Raw genomic sequence first — 15,738 nt, 5'->3', positions numbered from 1 at the left:
CACATGCTGAGGGTCACAGAGCGGGGTCAGCGCATGCTGAGGGTCACAGAGTGGGGTCAGCGCATGCTGAGGGTCACAGAGTGGGGTCAGCGCATGCTGAGGGTCACAGAGCGGGGTCAGCGCATGCTGAGGGTCACAGAGTGGGGTCAGCACATGCTGAGGGTCACAGAGTGGGGTCAGCACATGCTGAGGGTCACAGAGCGGGGTCAGCGCATGCTGAGGGTCACAGAGTGGGGTCAGCGCATGCTGAGGGTCACAGAGCGGGGTCAGCACATGCTGAGGGTCACAGTGAGTCAAGAGCTCCAGACCTCCAAACTCATGTGGCCTTCAGATGAGCTCAAGAACAGTGTGTAGAGCTTCAAGGAATGGGTTTCCATGGCCGAGCAGCTCATCCAAGCTTAACATCACCAAGAGCAATGCAAAGCGTGGGGTGCAGTGGGGTAAAGTGTGCCACCACTGGACTCTAGAGCAGTGGAGACGTGTTCTCTGAGTGACCAATCACGCTTCTCTGTCTGACAATCCCATGGACGAGTCTGGGTTTGGCGGCTGCCAGGAGAACGGGACTTGCCTGACTGCATTGTGCCAAGTGTAAAGTTTGTAAAGTGTAAAGGTTGTTTTTCAGGGGTTGGCCTCTTAGTTCTAGTGAAAGGAACTCTTAATGCTTCACCAAGACATTTTGGACAATTTCATGCTCCCAACTTTGTGGGAACAGTTTGGGGACGGCCCATTCCTGTCCCAGCATGACTGACCAGTGCACAAAGCGTCGCTCCATAAAGACATGGATGAGCGAGTTTGGTGTGGAGGAACTTGAGTCCTGATCTCAACCCGATAGAACAGCTTTGGGATGAATTAGAGCGGAGACTGAGAGCCAGGCCTTCTCGTCCAACATCTCACAAACGCGCTTCTAGAAGATTCCCCATAAACACACTCCTAAACCTTGTGGAAAGCCTTCCCAGAAGAGAACCATGTTCCCGTTTGCCATCTCAGAGTCAGACAGCTGCGGTCTAACATTCAGCATCCCAACATTATGAAAAGGCATATAGTTCATCATAACATCATAATATACATCTTATACATAATTCATCTGCTATATTGCTAAATGAACCTGATTTTTCATATCAAACAGAAGAATATACTGGGATAACCTGCTTCTCTTGAGACTCAAAGCGGTTATTGTTAATGATATGCTAAAGCCCCGCCCACACTTTGACGTGATTGGCTACAAGGTAGAAACAACGGCGATTTCAAACCGTGTTTTTGAGACCGTCTTTGGTTCACTGCAGTTTTATGGAGAAAACACTCAGCAATGGTGTTGACTTATGAATTTCCACACATTTGACCACAGGGGGTCTTTAATACAATTTTTCAGAGGTGGACAGAAATGAAGTGCATTTACTTGAGTACTGTACTTAAGTACACTTTTTGAGTATCTGTACTTTACTGAAGTATTATTTTTTAGGGAAACTTTGACTTTAACTTCACTACATTTGAAAGACAAATATCGTACTTTTTACTCCACTACATTCCTATCAAGGTCCTCGAAGTCAAAAGTCGTTTCTGTAGCAGCTTTGCAAGTCAGTGGATGATTTTTTTTCTTTTTTAAAAGGTTTTTTTTTTTTTTTTTTGCAAAATGTAAATGTCTGGGAGAAAGAGAAGCATAGACATATGGATGAATCTGAAAAAGCATGATGAAAGAGCTCAGTTCAGTCTGGTTTTTATGTGCCTGTGAGATGCACGAGTACTGAATAGAGCTTTCTTTTGTGTTTTTTTTCTCACTTAAACAGACCAATACACACAAAATGTCAACATTTTCATTTTGGAAAGTATTCATGTAAACAAAGTTGATTATGTCTTAAGTGAACGTAAACAGTTGGGGGAATATCGGATGTGTATCAGTGTGTAGGATTTGTGCATTCTGCCTTAAAGTGACAGCAGCTTTGTAAAAAGCTTTGTAATTTTTAAGTATTTAAATTAGTTCAAGGTGGTCGTATGGAGCATCACTGACTGGCTTAAACCACAATGGCATAGCGTGCATTTATACAACAATGCAACAATGATAAAATAATGCATTGACAAAAAAAAGGAAATTGACTTTTGATACTTAAGCACTTTTAAAAGCAAGTACTTCTGTACTTTTACTTAAGTAAAAATAGTTTTTAACAACTTTCACTTGTAACAGAGTAATATTTGACCAGTAGTACTTTTACTTTCACTCGAGTAATGGAGTTGTGTACTTTGTCCACCTCTGCAATTTTTAAATAAATGATTTTAAGTTTGAGCATCCACACATCTCCAATCAGCTCTAGAGTTATAAGATCCTGAACTCTCTCTGACACAGACCATCAGCGTTCAGGAAGCTGTCAGACACGATCACGACTGTCTGTGAAATCACAATGACATTTCAGATGAAACTCTGCCACACACAGATGTATTATTCAGAGTCACTTCAGAATGAATAATCCTTGTGTGGCCACCGTCACCCGTCTAACAGACATCTTGCATTTATGCAAATTAGACTTAAATAGTCCTGCAGATGAGTTATTAGTGACTCACTCAGCTAACGAGGTTATTAAACCTGCATGTGCATGAGAATTATACAAGAGTTATACAAATGTAGTTTTAGATGGCACATCACACTGTTAAAGGATTAGTTCGAGATGTCCATATCTTTCTTTCTTCAGTCGAAAAGAACTGTTCTTTTTTTTTTCAGGATTTTTCTCCACATAATGGACTTCAATGCCGACCAACGGTTGAAGGTCCAAATCAATGCAGTTTCAAAGGAAGGGCTTCAGAGGCTCTGACAAATCCCAGATGAGGAATAGGGTCTGATCTAGACAAACCATCGGCCATTTTCTAAAATAAAAATTATATACTTTTTAACCTAAATTGCTCATCTAATAATCAAATAATTTGCCAAAACAGCAAAGTTTAAAACAATTTTAGATGGTGCATAGCATATCACACCATAGAAAAAATAATAACTGAGAAAAAAAAAAGAGGTACCTCAAAAAAAAAAAAAAATCTTTCAGTACTCAAAAAAAGTGGTTTCAAATCATTTTAGATGCCCACCCAAGGTCAAAATCTCAGTAAGCAAAATTATAGCTTTACTATGTGCAAGAGTGAATACGAGTTAAAGGAAAAATCAAGGACAGCATTGTGGAAAAGAGGAAAACAATGTATAAATAAAATAATTTAAAGTTGCAGTCCGTTAGTTTTTCCTCTTTGTCGCCATCTCTGTTTGAAACCTGCAATTGATGAAACCTGCATCTTTATGAGGGTTGTGCATCGGCTCGGCTCCTCACTGCGGACGAATCTAACGTTTTGAGGAGTGTGTGTGGCTGTCATTCATTCACCGCACAGGTGTGCATACTGTACTTCAGAGTCTCAGATTCTTGACCAAAACAAGAATTTCCCCTGCAAAATATCATCTGAACACGTGAGTAACATATCTGCTACTTTTTTTTGACCAACTGAGAAAAAACAGCATTGCTTTGAATGTTCGGTGAGCAGCTCCGTCACGAAATATACATCATAAAAGCCGACCAATCAGGTTGTGGCCGTATCCCTATGCCTTTGGTTCGGTAACTTTAGGTTCGCTGTTAAAAATGCCAGTGTGAACGCTAAGCGGACCAGGACTATATGTTTTGTTTTTTGGTCCGGACCAAACAAACCAAATTAACCGAACTACAAGTGTGTATTAGTGTGTATTAGCATCACCTGTAGATTTCAATCTCCAGTTGTCACTGATGACTTTATGGATTACAATCCGCCTTCAAAATTACCCGTTTAATTATTCCAGCTGCTGTGAGAAAAGGCTATAAATGATCCACCACCTGCAGCATCCTCTCATTCGCCGGACTCCTTCTTTATGTATACAGACGTGACGTAATGACGGCACCATGCTCGAATTTCCAACGGAAATCCACCAATACCACTCAAATTACAACACATTATAACAAGCTTACCGTCGTGAATCGATCGGGCTAAGATAAGGAGATCGTTTTGAACACTGGCTGGTTACGTACTTGCCCAAAAATTGATTTTGGATAATTTTTAACCAACAAAAGTCACAGACTGCAGCTTTAAACAAGGCCTATACACTGAAACACAACCTCAGACATATATTACAAATAGAAAACATCTGCAGACGAATTGCTCATATATTGTCTCTCTTTAACATTACACCGCGAGCACAACAGACTCAAAAACAGCCGTAGAGTAAGCTTTCCCCCTATTTATTTTATGTTGAGCTCTTTTTAGAAAGTTCTGGAAGCTGTGGATGAATAGGAGGGCAGAAAGTAGAATATCTCATTAGATATTTGCAAATAAACTCCTTTTATCCCATGTGTACACAGGAACAACATTGTCATTCCTGGGAAACATGCAAAACATCAGTAATAAGATACTAAAAGTCGCAGTTTCCATCATATTTTATGCGCATGTTATCTTAACAAATATATATTATCCGCCTCAATTGGGTGCACTTTTTATGCACATTTTAAAATGTTATGCACATCTTGGCCTTTCCATCCAGTGTTTTTTAGGTGATTCCCTAAAATGTTCACAAAAAAATGTGGTAACACTTTATGTTAAGGTGACGTAGTTGCACATTACTACATGTACTTACCATAGTAATAACAGTAAATGATGCATAATTACAAGTAACTAACCCTAAGCTAGTTAATAAAATGGGTTTATCTTGAAGCCATCAAACAAGCTGACATCACTTCCTGTGTGTAAAGTGCCTTTACGCACATCACTTCCTGTGTTCACAGTGACTATACTCACATCACTTCCTGTGTGCACAGTGACTATCCTGACATCACTTCCTGTGTGTACAGTGCCTATCCTGCCATTGTAAAGATTCGAATGGTTTCTCGTTCACTTCTGGTGATGGATCACTCACTGAATGACCGTCTGCATGTTTCTGGACTTTGTCAGGATTTACTGCAGAACAGGAAGGGATAATAATTCACTAAATTCTATTAAAGGAAAAGCTGATTACATTTACATCATCTCTGACCCAGTTCATGATGAATATTTGCTTTAAATGATGCTTTTACTTTCTGGTTGATTTATAGTCACTACTGAGATTACAATTCTGTCAGTAAATATAAGCAAATTAGAGCAGATACGGCATTATTTGCATATTTAAACATAGCATTTCAGAAATGAATTGCCAATGTATGACTATTAGTTCAATTGTTTACCCTAATAACAAAAGCAGGAGATTATAAGTCTACTTTTGTCACATCAACATCATTTATAAACACTAGCCTGGGGTGAGGTTACAGACGAGGACATTTGCATCAAGCTTTCAGGCACATATCTACCAAATTAGGTGGTCAAAATGTGTTCTAGTGTTGTCAAAACATCCCGTCTCATGTTACGTTTTGATGGCGCTCATGTTCTCTTTAATGTAAACAGAAGCCGGTGAATTTCACCATAAGGGCCCTTCAAGCCGTCCGACGGCGTTTCTCTCCAGAAAGCTCATAAGCGAGCGCTCGCACTGCCAGCTGTGACACTCGAGGGCATTAGGGCCGGTTTCTGCTCTCCTCGCAGAAGAAAAACATTTGGACAATTGTTTTAGCAACCGACCCGCAGCAGGTTATTGATTTTGAGCTTTAATGCATCTAATGGGCTGCAAAAGCAGGGGGTGAAGAGGGACACGGCCAGGCTAAAAGGATCATGGGACGGATCTTTCTCAGGCGAGCGAGACACTTACACAAACACAATCGCAGCCAAATCTCATTGTAAGAAAGATACCACACAAATATATACCAAAGCAAACTGAAAGCATGAACACAATGCAGAAAAAGCCACATGAAGTACTGAAGAAGTTTTTAAATGCAAAATTATTTGGTGCTTAAGCTCAAAATATCATAGAGTATAACAAGAGCTGAAGCTTGCACACAATCATAGAAAATCTCTAATAAAATGCTTTATTCAGAGGCCAAAAAGTGCAATGTATGGAAGATTGTTTCCGCCTCAGAATTAAAAAAAATGGTGAGATATAAAGTCAGAATTGTGAGATATAAAGTCAGAGTTGTGAGATATAAAGTCAGAGTTGTGAGATATAAAGTCAGAGTTGTGAGATATAAAGTCAGAATTGTGAGATAAAAAGTCAGAATTGTGAGATATAAAGTCAGAGTTGAGAGATATAAAGTCAGAATTGTGAGATATAAAGTCAGAATTGTGATATAAAGTCAGAGTTGAGTGATATAAAGTCAGAGTTGTGAGATATAAAGTCAGAGTTGAGTGATATAAAGTCAGAATTGTGAGATATAAAGTCAGAATTGTGATATAAAGTCAGAGTTGAGTGATATAAAGTCAGAATTGTGAGATATAAAGTCAGAATTGTGAGATATAAAGTCAGAGTGGAGAGATATAAAGTCAGAATTGTGAGATTTAAAGTCAGAATTGTGAGATATAAAGTCAGAATTGTGAGATTTAAAGTCAGAATTGTGAGTTTTAAAGTCAGAATTGTGAGATTTAAAGTCAGAATTGTGAGATATAAAGTCAGAGTTGAGAGATATAAAGTCAGAGTTGAGAGATATGAAGTCAGAATTGCGAGATTTAAAGTCAGAGTTGAGAGATATAAAGTCAGAATTGTGACATAAAGTCAGAATTGTGTGATATAAAGTCAGAGTTGTGAGATATAAAGTCAGAGTTGAGAGATATAAAGTCAGAATTGTGAGATTTAAAGTCAGAATTGTGTGATATAAAGTCAGAGTTGTGAGATATAAAGTCAGAATTGTGAGATATAAAGTCAGAGTTGAGTGATATAAAGTCAGAATTGTGAGATATAAAGTCAGAGTTGTGAGATATAAAGTCAGAATTGTGAGATATAAAGTCAGAGTTGTGAGATATAAAGTCAGAATTGTGAGATATAAAGTCAGAATTGCGTGATATAAAGTCAGAGTTGTGAGATATAAAGTCAGAGTTGTGAGATATAAAGTCAGAATTGTGAGATATAAAGTCAGAGTTGTGAGATATAAAGTCAGAGTTGAGTGATATAAAGTCAGAATTGTGAGATATAAAGTCAGAATTGTGATATAAAGTCAGAGTTGAGTGATATAAAGTCAGAATTGTGAGATATAAAGTCAGAATTGTGAGATATAAAGTCAGAGTTGAGTGATATAAAGTCAGAATTGTGAGATATAAAGTCAGAATTGTGATATAAAGTCAGAGTTGAGTGATATAAAGTCAGAATTGTGAGATTTAAAGTCAGAATTGTGAGATATAAAGTCAGAGTTGTGAGATATAAAGTCAGAATTGTGAGATATAAAGTCAGAATTGTGAGATATAAAGTCAGAGTTGTGAGATATAAAGTCAGAGTTGAGTGATATAAAGTCAGAATTGTGAGATATAAAGTCAGAATTGTGATATAAAGTCAGAGTTGAGTGATATAAAGTCAGAATTGTGAGATATAAAGTCAGAATTGTGAGATATAAAGTCAGAGTTGAGTGATATAAAGTCAGAATTGTGAGATATAAAGTCAGAATTGTGATATAAAGTCAGAGTTGAGTGATATAAAGTCAGAATTGTGAGATTTAAAGTCAGAATTGTGAGATATAAAGTCAGAATTGTGAGATTTAAAGTCAGAATTGTGAGTTTTAAAGTCAGAATTGTGAGATTTAAAGTCAGAATTGTGAGATATAAAGTCAGAGTTGAGAGATATAAAGTCAGAGTTGAGAGATATGAAGTCAGAATTGCGAGATTTAAAGTCAGAGTTGAGAGATATAAAGTCAGAATTGTGTGACATAAAGTCAGAATTGTGTGATATAAAGTCAGAGTTGTGAGATATAAAGTCAGAGTTGAGAGATATAAAGTCAGAATTGTGAGATTTAAAGTCAGAATTGTGTGATATAAAGTCAGAGTTGAGAGATATAAAGTCAGAATTGTGAGATATAAAGTCAGAATTGTGTGATATAAAGTCACAATTGTGTGATATAAAGTCAGAGTTGAGAGATATAAAGTCAGAATTGTGTGATATAAAATCAGAGTTGTGAGATATAAAGTCAGAATTGCGTGATATAAAATCAGAGTTGTGAGATATAAAGTCAGAATTGCGAGATATAAAGTCAGAATTGTGTGATATAAAGTCAGAGTTGAGAGATATAAAGTCAGAATTGTGAGATATGAAGTCAGAATTGCGAGATATAAAGTCAGAATTGTGTGAAATAAAGTCAGAGTTGAGAGATATAAAGTCAGAGTTGAGAGATATAAAGTCAGAGTTGTGAGATATAAAGTCAGAATTGTGAGATATAAAGTCAGAGTTGAGAGATATAAAGTCACAATTGTGTGATATAAATTCAGAGTTGAGAGATATAAAGTCAGAATTGTGAGATATAAAGTCAGAATTGTGAGATATAAAGTCAGAATTGCGTGATATAAAGTCAGAGTTGAAAGATATAAAGTCAGAGAGATATAAAGTCAGAATTGCGTGATATAGAGGGGTGTAACCCCAGCATCCTGGCCAAATTTGCCCATTTGGCCTCTGTCCTTCATCATGGCCTCCTAATCATCCCCATATACTGATTGGCTTCCTCACTCTATCTCCTCTCCACCAATCAGCCGGTGTGTGGTGAGCGTTCTGGCGCAATATGGCTGCCGCCGCATCATCCAGGTGGATGGTGGTGGTTGAGGAGATTCCCCCTTTCCATATGTAAGCACTTTGAGTACCCAGAAAAAGCGCTATATAAATAACACATTATTATTATTAATTATTATTATATACCTAATAGCATATAGCATTTAAGTTAACTTTTATGAGTCTTTTCTACTTTTCATTTCTACATTTTTTAGTCTTTCTACTTTAAAATGTTCAATTTTAAGCTTTGAAGCATTTACCGAGTGAAAATCCAAAATGTTTCAAGTACATCCAAATGTGTGATGACCTTGCATTGAGTAATTCTGGGCCTAATTTGGCCTGTGACCATAAGTTCAGGTTTGTGTTGAAACATTAATGACAAGTGTGAGATCTTACTGGTAGACGTACTGCACTGATGGAGAACAGCTGAGGCAGTTTCTCGTCCACAGTACAGCTCAGTTCAAGAAAAGCTGTTTAATTTTTAATTCTTTCCTGGATGAAGCTGAAACGTCGATGCGACAGAGAGCCTCTCTGATTTTTTGTTGTTGCATAAAGCAGCAAAGGCCCGTTCACAACATGAATAAAAACGATAACTGTATTAGTGGCTAACTATATCCAGGCAAATGGAAGATAACGTTCTGTTTATTATAAGCGCAGCAGTTTTGTCGTCTGCCGCTTTAAATGCTCAAACACTTTAAATACTGGATTCTGATTAGCTAATTAGCCAATGTTTTTATCGTTCATTCGCTGAAAAGATTTTTAAATCTATACCTGTCTTACTATACCAAGTAACACAATGCTCCTCATTAGTGAGGTAATTTTATTTAACAAAAAATCCCTAAAAGCAAGATGAGATTCATAATTGGGGTTAGAATAATTCAATCTGTATTTTTCCTACACTCTCAGAAAAAAAAGATACAGTGGAGGTACAATTTTGTTCCTTGGGGAAATGTATAACTGTACCTTTAAAGGTACACAATTGGTCCTTAGGGTACAATTAAACCATTGTTTTCCTCTTAGAGCAGGTGTAGGCAAGTTCAGTCCTAGAGAGCCGCTGTCCTGCAAAATCTGGCTCCAACCCTGAAAGACATCTATAGAAGCTCTTATTGAGAATTAACAAAGTTTTAGATGTTGAAGTTTTAATGAAAATGAATATTTGGTCACCATTATGGTGATCAGTGTTCCGTTAGTTGGGCTGTTTGACTCTTGGCTTTTATGTGAGTTTGTGGTTTTTGTTACAGTGTTAAAGTGTTAACAAAACATAATCTGTTCAAATCAAAAGAAGCCATAAATAAAAACTGTCATGAAGAAAAATGTTTGACTAAACTCATAACTGACTTAAAATATTAATAAATAATATTCACCAACAATACTTTTTTGCCACAGATCAGACATTCTGAATTCTGATTTTATTTTTAAATACATTTTAAGGGGAAAAAAGTTTAGACGCACACAGATATCCAGAATCAGCATATGAATCTCAACAATGGTGACATATTTAATGCTGTAATGCATGCTGGGAGCCATGAGTTTTATACTGTGGGGGCTTAGTAGGGTTGGAGCCTAACTCTGCAGGACATCAGCTCTCTAGGACCGAACTTGCCTACCCCTGACTTAGAGGCACAAATATGTACCCTTAAGGGTCCCACCCCAGTGATGGTCACTTGTACCTTAAAAGGTACAATTGTGTACTCTTATGTTGAGAGTGTACAGTAAACATCACAAAGATCACAAACAGACACACCAAACTCTACATCTAAATCTAAAGCTTTTTGCAAAACGACCACCTGACAGAATTATTCCTTCAAGGAGATACTCTTGAAACTCTAGATTTGCTGACAAGACCATCACTATTTACAGGATTCATGTACACAAAACTAACACAGGACTGAAACATATGCCGACCACCTTTACTTCAAAGGACAAACCTGCTGAAGCCTCCTAATCCAGAACAAAGATTACAAAAAGAGCAAATCCAGGTAATTTATCCAAAATTACGCCAGCAAACGGATTACACTCCAGTCCAAATGCTAAATAAGGAAATTATTTTTCACAGAGCTCATTATATAATTGCAACACTGTAGTAAATCCTCAAGAGGTTGAATGAGGGCAGAGAAGAGTTCACCTTTGTTAGCGCTGGTCGCAGGTAAAAAGAGTCAGGATCTAGGTGCAGCAATTCTTTAATAAAGCAATACTCTCAAAATACTTGGAATACCGGAACCATGAAAACTAGAACAATACAACGATATCTAACGAAGAAGGAAAACAGAACTTAAATACAGACCAAAGCAATCGACGCAATGAATACCAGGTGTGTCAATCAATCAAACAATGAAAAACCATAGAAGCGGATGAAAATCAAGGAAACTAAACAAGACCAAAAACCAAATCAAGCACATAAACCCTGATAGCCTGACATTCACCCACTCATGTTTGCGCTTATTTACAGTCTACAATCCAGCATAGGAAAAATAAGGGTTAATTAATGCAAACATATCACAAAAATTTGTAATATATGCTACGCAAACTGGCCAACTACATGAAACACTGATCGCCATAATGGTGACCAAATATTTTCTAACCTGTTCATTCTCAATATGAACCTCTGTAGAGGAATGACAGAAATAAAGTCTGGTTTGTAATAAGAGTGATGTATTGTCTTTTATCTTCAATTGCTTTCATCTGTGACTGAAGTCAGTTATTGCGTTTCTCTTTCCTTCAGTGATTCTGCTTGTTATCATCGGCTGTCTTCAATGTTGGCAATAAAAAATAAAGAGTTCTTAATTCATCTTTGATGTCTGTCTGTTATTCAGATATTATTGTTTACATTTGCAGAAACTCATTTTAAATGGTTGACTTTTAAGGAATGAATTTGATTCATTCTAACTCAATTCTTATTTGTTGAATTGAATTAACAATATTGTTTGCAATCTGTTGCCACAGTTTTATTGAGTAGATATAGTGTATTATGTTAACTAAAACTAAAAGTCGTTTTCATCAACTGAAATCAAATATAAACATTAGATGAAGAACTTAAACAAAAATTGTAATAGTTGCATTGGCAACTGCCAGAAATAAGTTTGAGCTGAAGTACTACAAATAAAAGAAAACTACATAGAATGGGTAAAATAAAGAAATAAAAGCACAAATAAAAATGACAAAAGCACATAATAAAATGATTAAAACTTACAAAAAATTTAAACTGAAAATATATATGGGTTACACACACACACACACACATATATATATACATATATATATATATATATATATATATATATATATATATATATATATATATATATATATATATATATATATGGCATAACATTATGACCTTGAAGGTCACCTGTGAGCTTATAACAGGTGAAGTGAATAACACTGATGATCTCTTCATCTCCTGTTAGTGGGTGGGATATATTAGGCAGCAAGTGAACATTTTGCCCTCAAAGTTGATGTGTTAGAAGCAGGAAAAATGGGCAAGCGTAAGGATTTGAGCTAGTTTGACAAGGGCCAGATTGTAATGGCTAGACGACTGGGTCAGAGCATCTCCAAAACTGCAGCTCTTGTGGGGTGTTCCCGGTCTGCAGTGGTCAGTCTCTATCAAAAGTGCTCAGAGGAAGGACCAGTGGAGAACCAGCCACAGGGTCATGGAGGACCAGTGGAGAACCGGCCACAGGGTCATGGAGGACCAGTGGAGAACCGGCCACAGGGTCATGAAGGACCAGTGGAGAACCGGCCACAGGATCATGAAGGACCAGTGGAGAACCGGACACAGGATCATGAAGGACCAGTGGAGAACCGGACACAGGGTCATGAAGGACCAGTGGAGAACCGGACACAGGGTCATGGAGGACCAGTGGAGAACCGGCCACAGGGTCATGAAGGACCAGTGGAGAACCGGCCACAGGGTCATGGAGGACCAGTGGAGAACCGGACACAGGATCATGAAGGACCAGTGGAGAACCGGACACAGGGTCATGAAGGACCAGTGGAGAACCGGACACAGGGTCATGAAGGACCAGTGGAGAACCGGCCACAGGGTCATGGAGGACCAGTGGAGAACCGGCCACAGGGTCATGGAGGACCAGTGGAGAACCGGCCACAGGGTCATGAAGGACCAGTGGAGAACCGGCCACAGGATCATGAAGGACCAGTGGAGAACCGGACACAGGATCATGAAGGACCAGTGGAGAACCGGACACAGGGTCATGAAGGACCAGTGGAGAACCGGACACAGGGTCATGAAGGACCAGTGGAGAACCGGCCACAGGGTCATGGAGGACCAGTGGAGAACCGGCCACAGGGTCATGGAGGACCAGTGGAGAACCGGCCACAGGGTCATGAAGGACCAGTGGAGAACCGGCCACAGGATCATGAAGGACCAGTGGAGAACCGGACACAGGATCATGAAGGACCAGTGGAGAACCGGACACAGGGTCATGAAGGACCAGTGGAGAACCGGACACAGGGTCATGAAGGACCAGTGGAGAACCGGACACAGGGTCATGAAGGACCAGTGGAGAACCGGCCACAGGGTCATGGAGGACCAGTGGAGAACCGGACACAGGATCATGAAGGACCAGTGGAGAACCAGACACAGGGTCATGAAGGACCAGTGGAGAACCGGACACAGGGTCATGAAGGACCAGTGGAGAACCGGCCACAGGGTCATGGAGGACCAGTGGAGAACCGGCCACAGGGTCATGGAGGACCAGTGGAGAACCGGCCACAGGGTCATGAAGGACCAGTGGAGAACCGGCCACAGGATCATGAAGGACCAGTGGAGAACCGGACACAGGATCATGAAGGACCAGTGGAGAACCGGACACAGGGTCATGAAGGACCAGTGGAGAACCGGACACAGGGTCATGAAGGACCAGTGGAGAACCGGCCACAGGGTCATGGAGGACCAGTGGAGAACCGGCCACAGGGTCATGAAGGACCAGTGGAGAACCGGCCACAGGGTCATGGAGGACCAGTGGAGAACCAGCCACAGGGTCATGAAGGACCAGTGGAGAACCGGCCACAGGGTCATGGAGGACCAGTGGAGAACCAGCCACAGGGTCATGAAGGACCAGTGGAGAACCGGCCACAGGATCATGGGCGGCCGAGGCTCATTGTTGCACGTGGGGAGCAAAGGCTGGCCCGTGTGGGCCGATCAAACAGACGAGCTACTGGAGCTCAAACTGCTCCAGAAGTTAATGCTGGTTCTGATAGAAAGGTGTCAGAATACACAGAGCATCTCAGTTTGTTGTGTATGGGGCGGCACAGCCGCTGACCAGTGCCCATGCTGACCCCTGACCCCACCCAAAGCACCAACAGTGGGCATGTGAGCATCAGATCTGGACCACGGAGCAATGGAAGAAGGTGGCCTGGTCTGATGATCACGTGTTCTTCTACATCACGTGGATGGCCGGGTGTGTGTGTGTGGCTTGACCTGGGGAACACATGGCAACAGGTGCACTATGGGAAGAAGACAAGCCGGTGGAGGCAGTGATGCTTTGGGCAATGTTCTGCTGGGAAACCTTGGGTCCTCCATCCATGTGGATGTTACTTTGACACGTCCCACCTACCTAAGCATTGTTGAGCCCATGTCCAGCCTTTCATGGAAACGGTATTCCCTGTGGCTGTGGCTCTTTCAGCAGATAATGCGCCGCCACAAAGCACAAATGCTTCAGGTTTGAGGAGCACAACAATGAGTTTGAGGCATTGACTTGGCCTCCAAATTCCCCAGATCTCAATCCAATCGAGCATCTGTGGGATGTGCTGAACAAACAAGTCCAATCCAAGTCTGATTACAGGACTTAAAGAATCTGCTGCTAACATCTTGGTACCAGATACCACAGCACAACTTCAGGGGTCTAGTGGAGGCCATGCCTCGACGGGTCAGGGTTGTTTTGGCAGCAAAAGGGGGACCAACACAATAGGTCATAATGTTATGCCTGATCGATGCATACGTTTTCTGGCCAATAGTCGTAAATATTAACCTTTGGCAGACCGTTTGCAAGACTTACAAAAATTTAAAATAAACAAATCCTGAAAATATTGCTCTCGACTGCCTTTATTAAGGTTTTACGAGAAAGCAGAATGTGTTCATTCTGTCTGTTGAGTGTCATTTTACATAGGTATTCAGGTAGCAGTTAAGACGCACACACACACACACACACACACACACACACACACACACACACACACACACACACACACACACACACACACACAAATAAAAAATAGATTATGTGAAGCACATTAGAGCACAGCTCATTCACAGGAGCGACAGATGGTCTAAACTTACACGCATGGAGCCGGTGATGTTGATGGCCATCTCAGGTGACAGGAACGGAGATGCCGATCTTCTCACCTGAGCAGCTTCAGTTTCACTAACCGCTCACATCATAACGGCAATACTCAAGCAGGTGCGATGGTCATAAAGATCAAATCCTCGGAGACATTTCTGCGAAAACCCGTGTGAACTCCCTTGATGAGGCAAATAAGTTTTCTTAGTCGCTCAGTTTAGTTTGGATCGCATTCATTAATGCAGCTCATAGGAAGTAGTTTTCCGTGCGCCCGGGACAGATATTCACCCCTGGTACACTGGAATAGGCTAAATGAAGTCCAGAATTAGAGCCTAACGGGCATCTTCGGACTCCGCAGAGTTATCCGTCCTGCCGCTGTCATTCGCTGATGAGACTCAAGCACGCGCAGTAATCTCGCGCTCCCCGGTGGCGCGCGCTCTGGAGCCCGTCCAGCCGACTCTGTGCGCACCGGAGCGCGGTCATGTGACGGACGCTTCTTGTGTCCGCCATAGAAAGTGCGCGCTTTCGTTTTCACTTTAATTGTCTTACGACACGTGTTGAGCTTTAGGCCAAGTGAAATTACATTGATTAGGAATATAATACACTAATTATTATTGCTCTCACTGACTTCATCCTATCCGTTCACACTCAAAATATCACAGTATACATATAAACTATGGTTGAAATACACCTGGGTTGTCGTGGCTGAATAGGCTAAACACTAGACGTTGGGTCAGTTATAAAGCCTGTATGTCCCAATTCTGCAATTGCAAGGTTTTTTTTTACACTCCCTGTGAATCAATCAGCTGTTGCAAACGCTTGAATATACATCTCCAATACACGAGC

The 15,738-nt window shown here is 40.4% G+C and overlaps 1 protein-coding gene across 2 annotated transcripts in view; it reads right to left on the bottom strand.

Annotated features, from left to right (window-relative positions):
• The window catches only part of pkn1b (protein kinase N1b), a 67,381-nt gene extending 52,029 nt beyond the window's left edge, over nt 1–15,352 (bottom strand). The window contains exon 1 of one of the 2 annotated variants that reach the window (XM_079814185.1): nt 14,892–15,352. In XM_079814185.1, coding sequence (XP_079670311.1) covers nt 14,892–14,921 — 30 coding nt within the window. In that variant the 5' untranslated portion in view covers nt 14,922–15,352. The remainder of the gene's footprint in view (nt 1–14,891) is intronic. The other variant, XM_079814186.1, reaches the window with a different exon arrangement.
• Between the last annotated feature and the right edge of the window lie 386 nt (nt 15,353–15,738).

The sequence above is a fragment of the Gobio gobio genome, assembly GCF_949357685.1.
Source record: "Gobio gobio genome assembly, chromosome: 1".
NCBI lineage: Eukaryota > Metazoa > Chordata > Actinopteri > Cypriniformes > Gobionidae > Gobio > Gobio gobio.
This window is presented reverse-complemented; position numbering and strand designations above follow the sequence as displayed.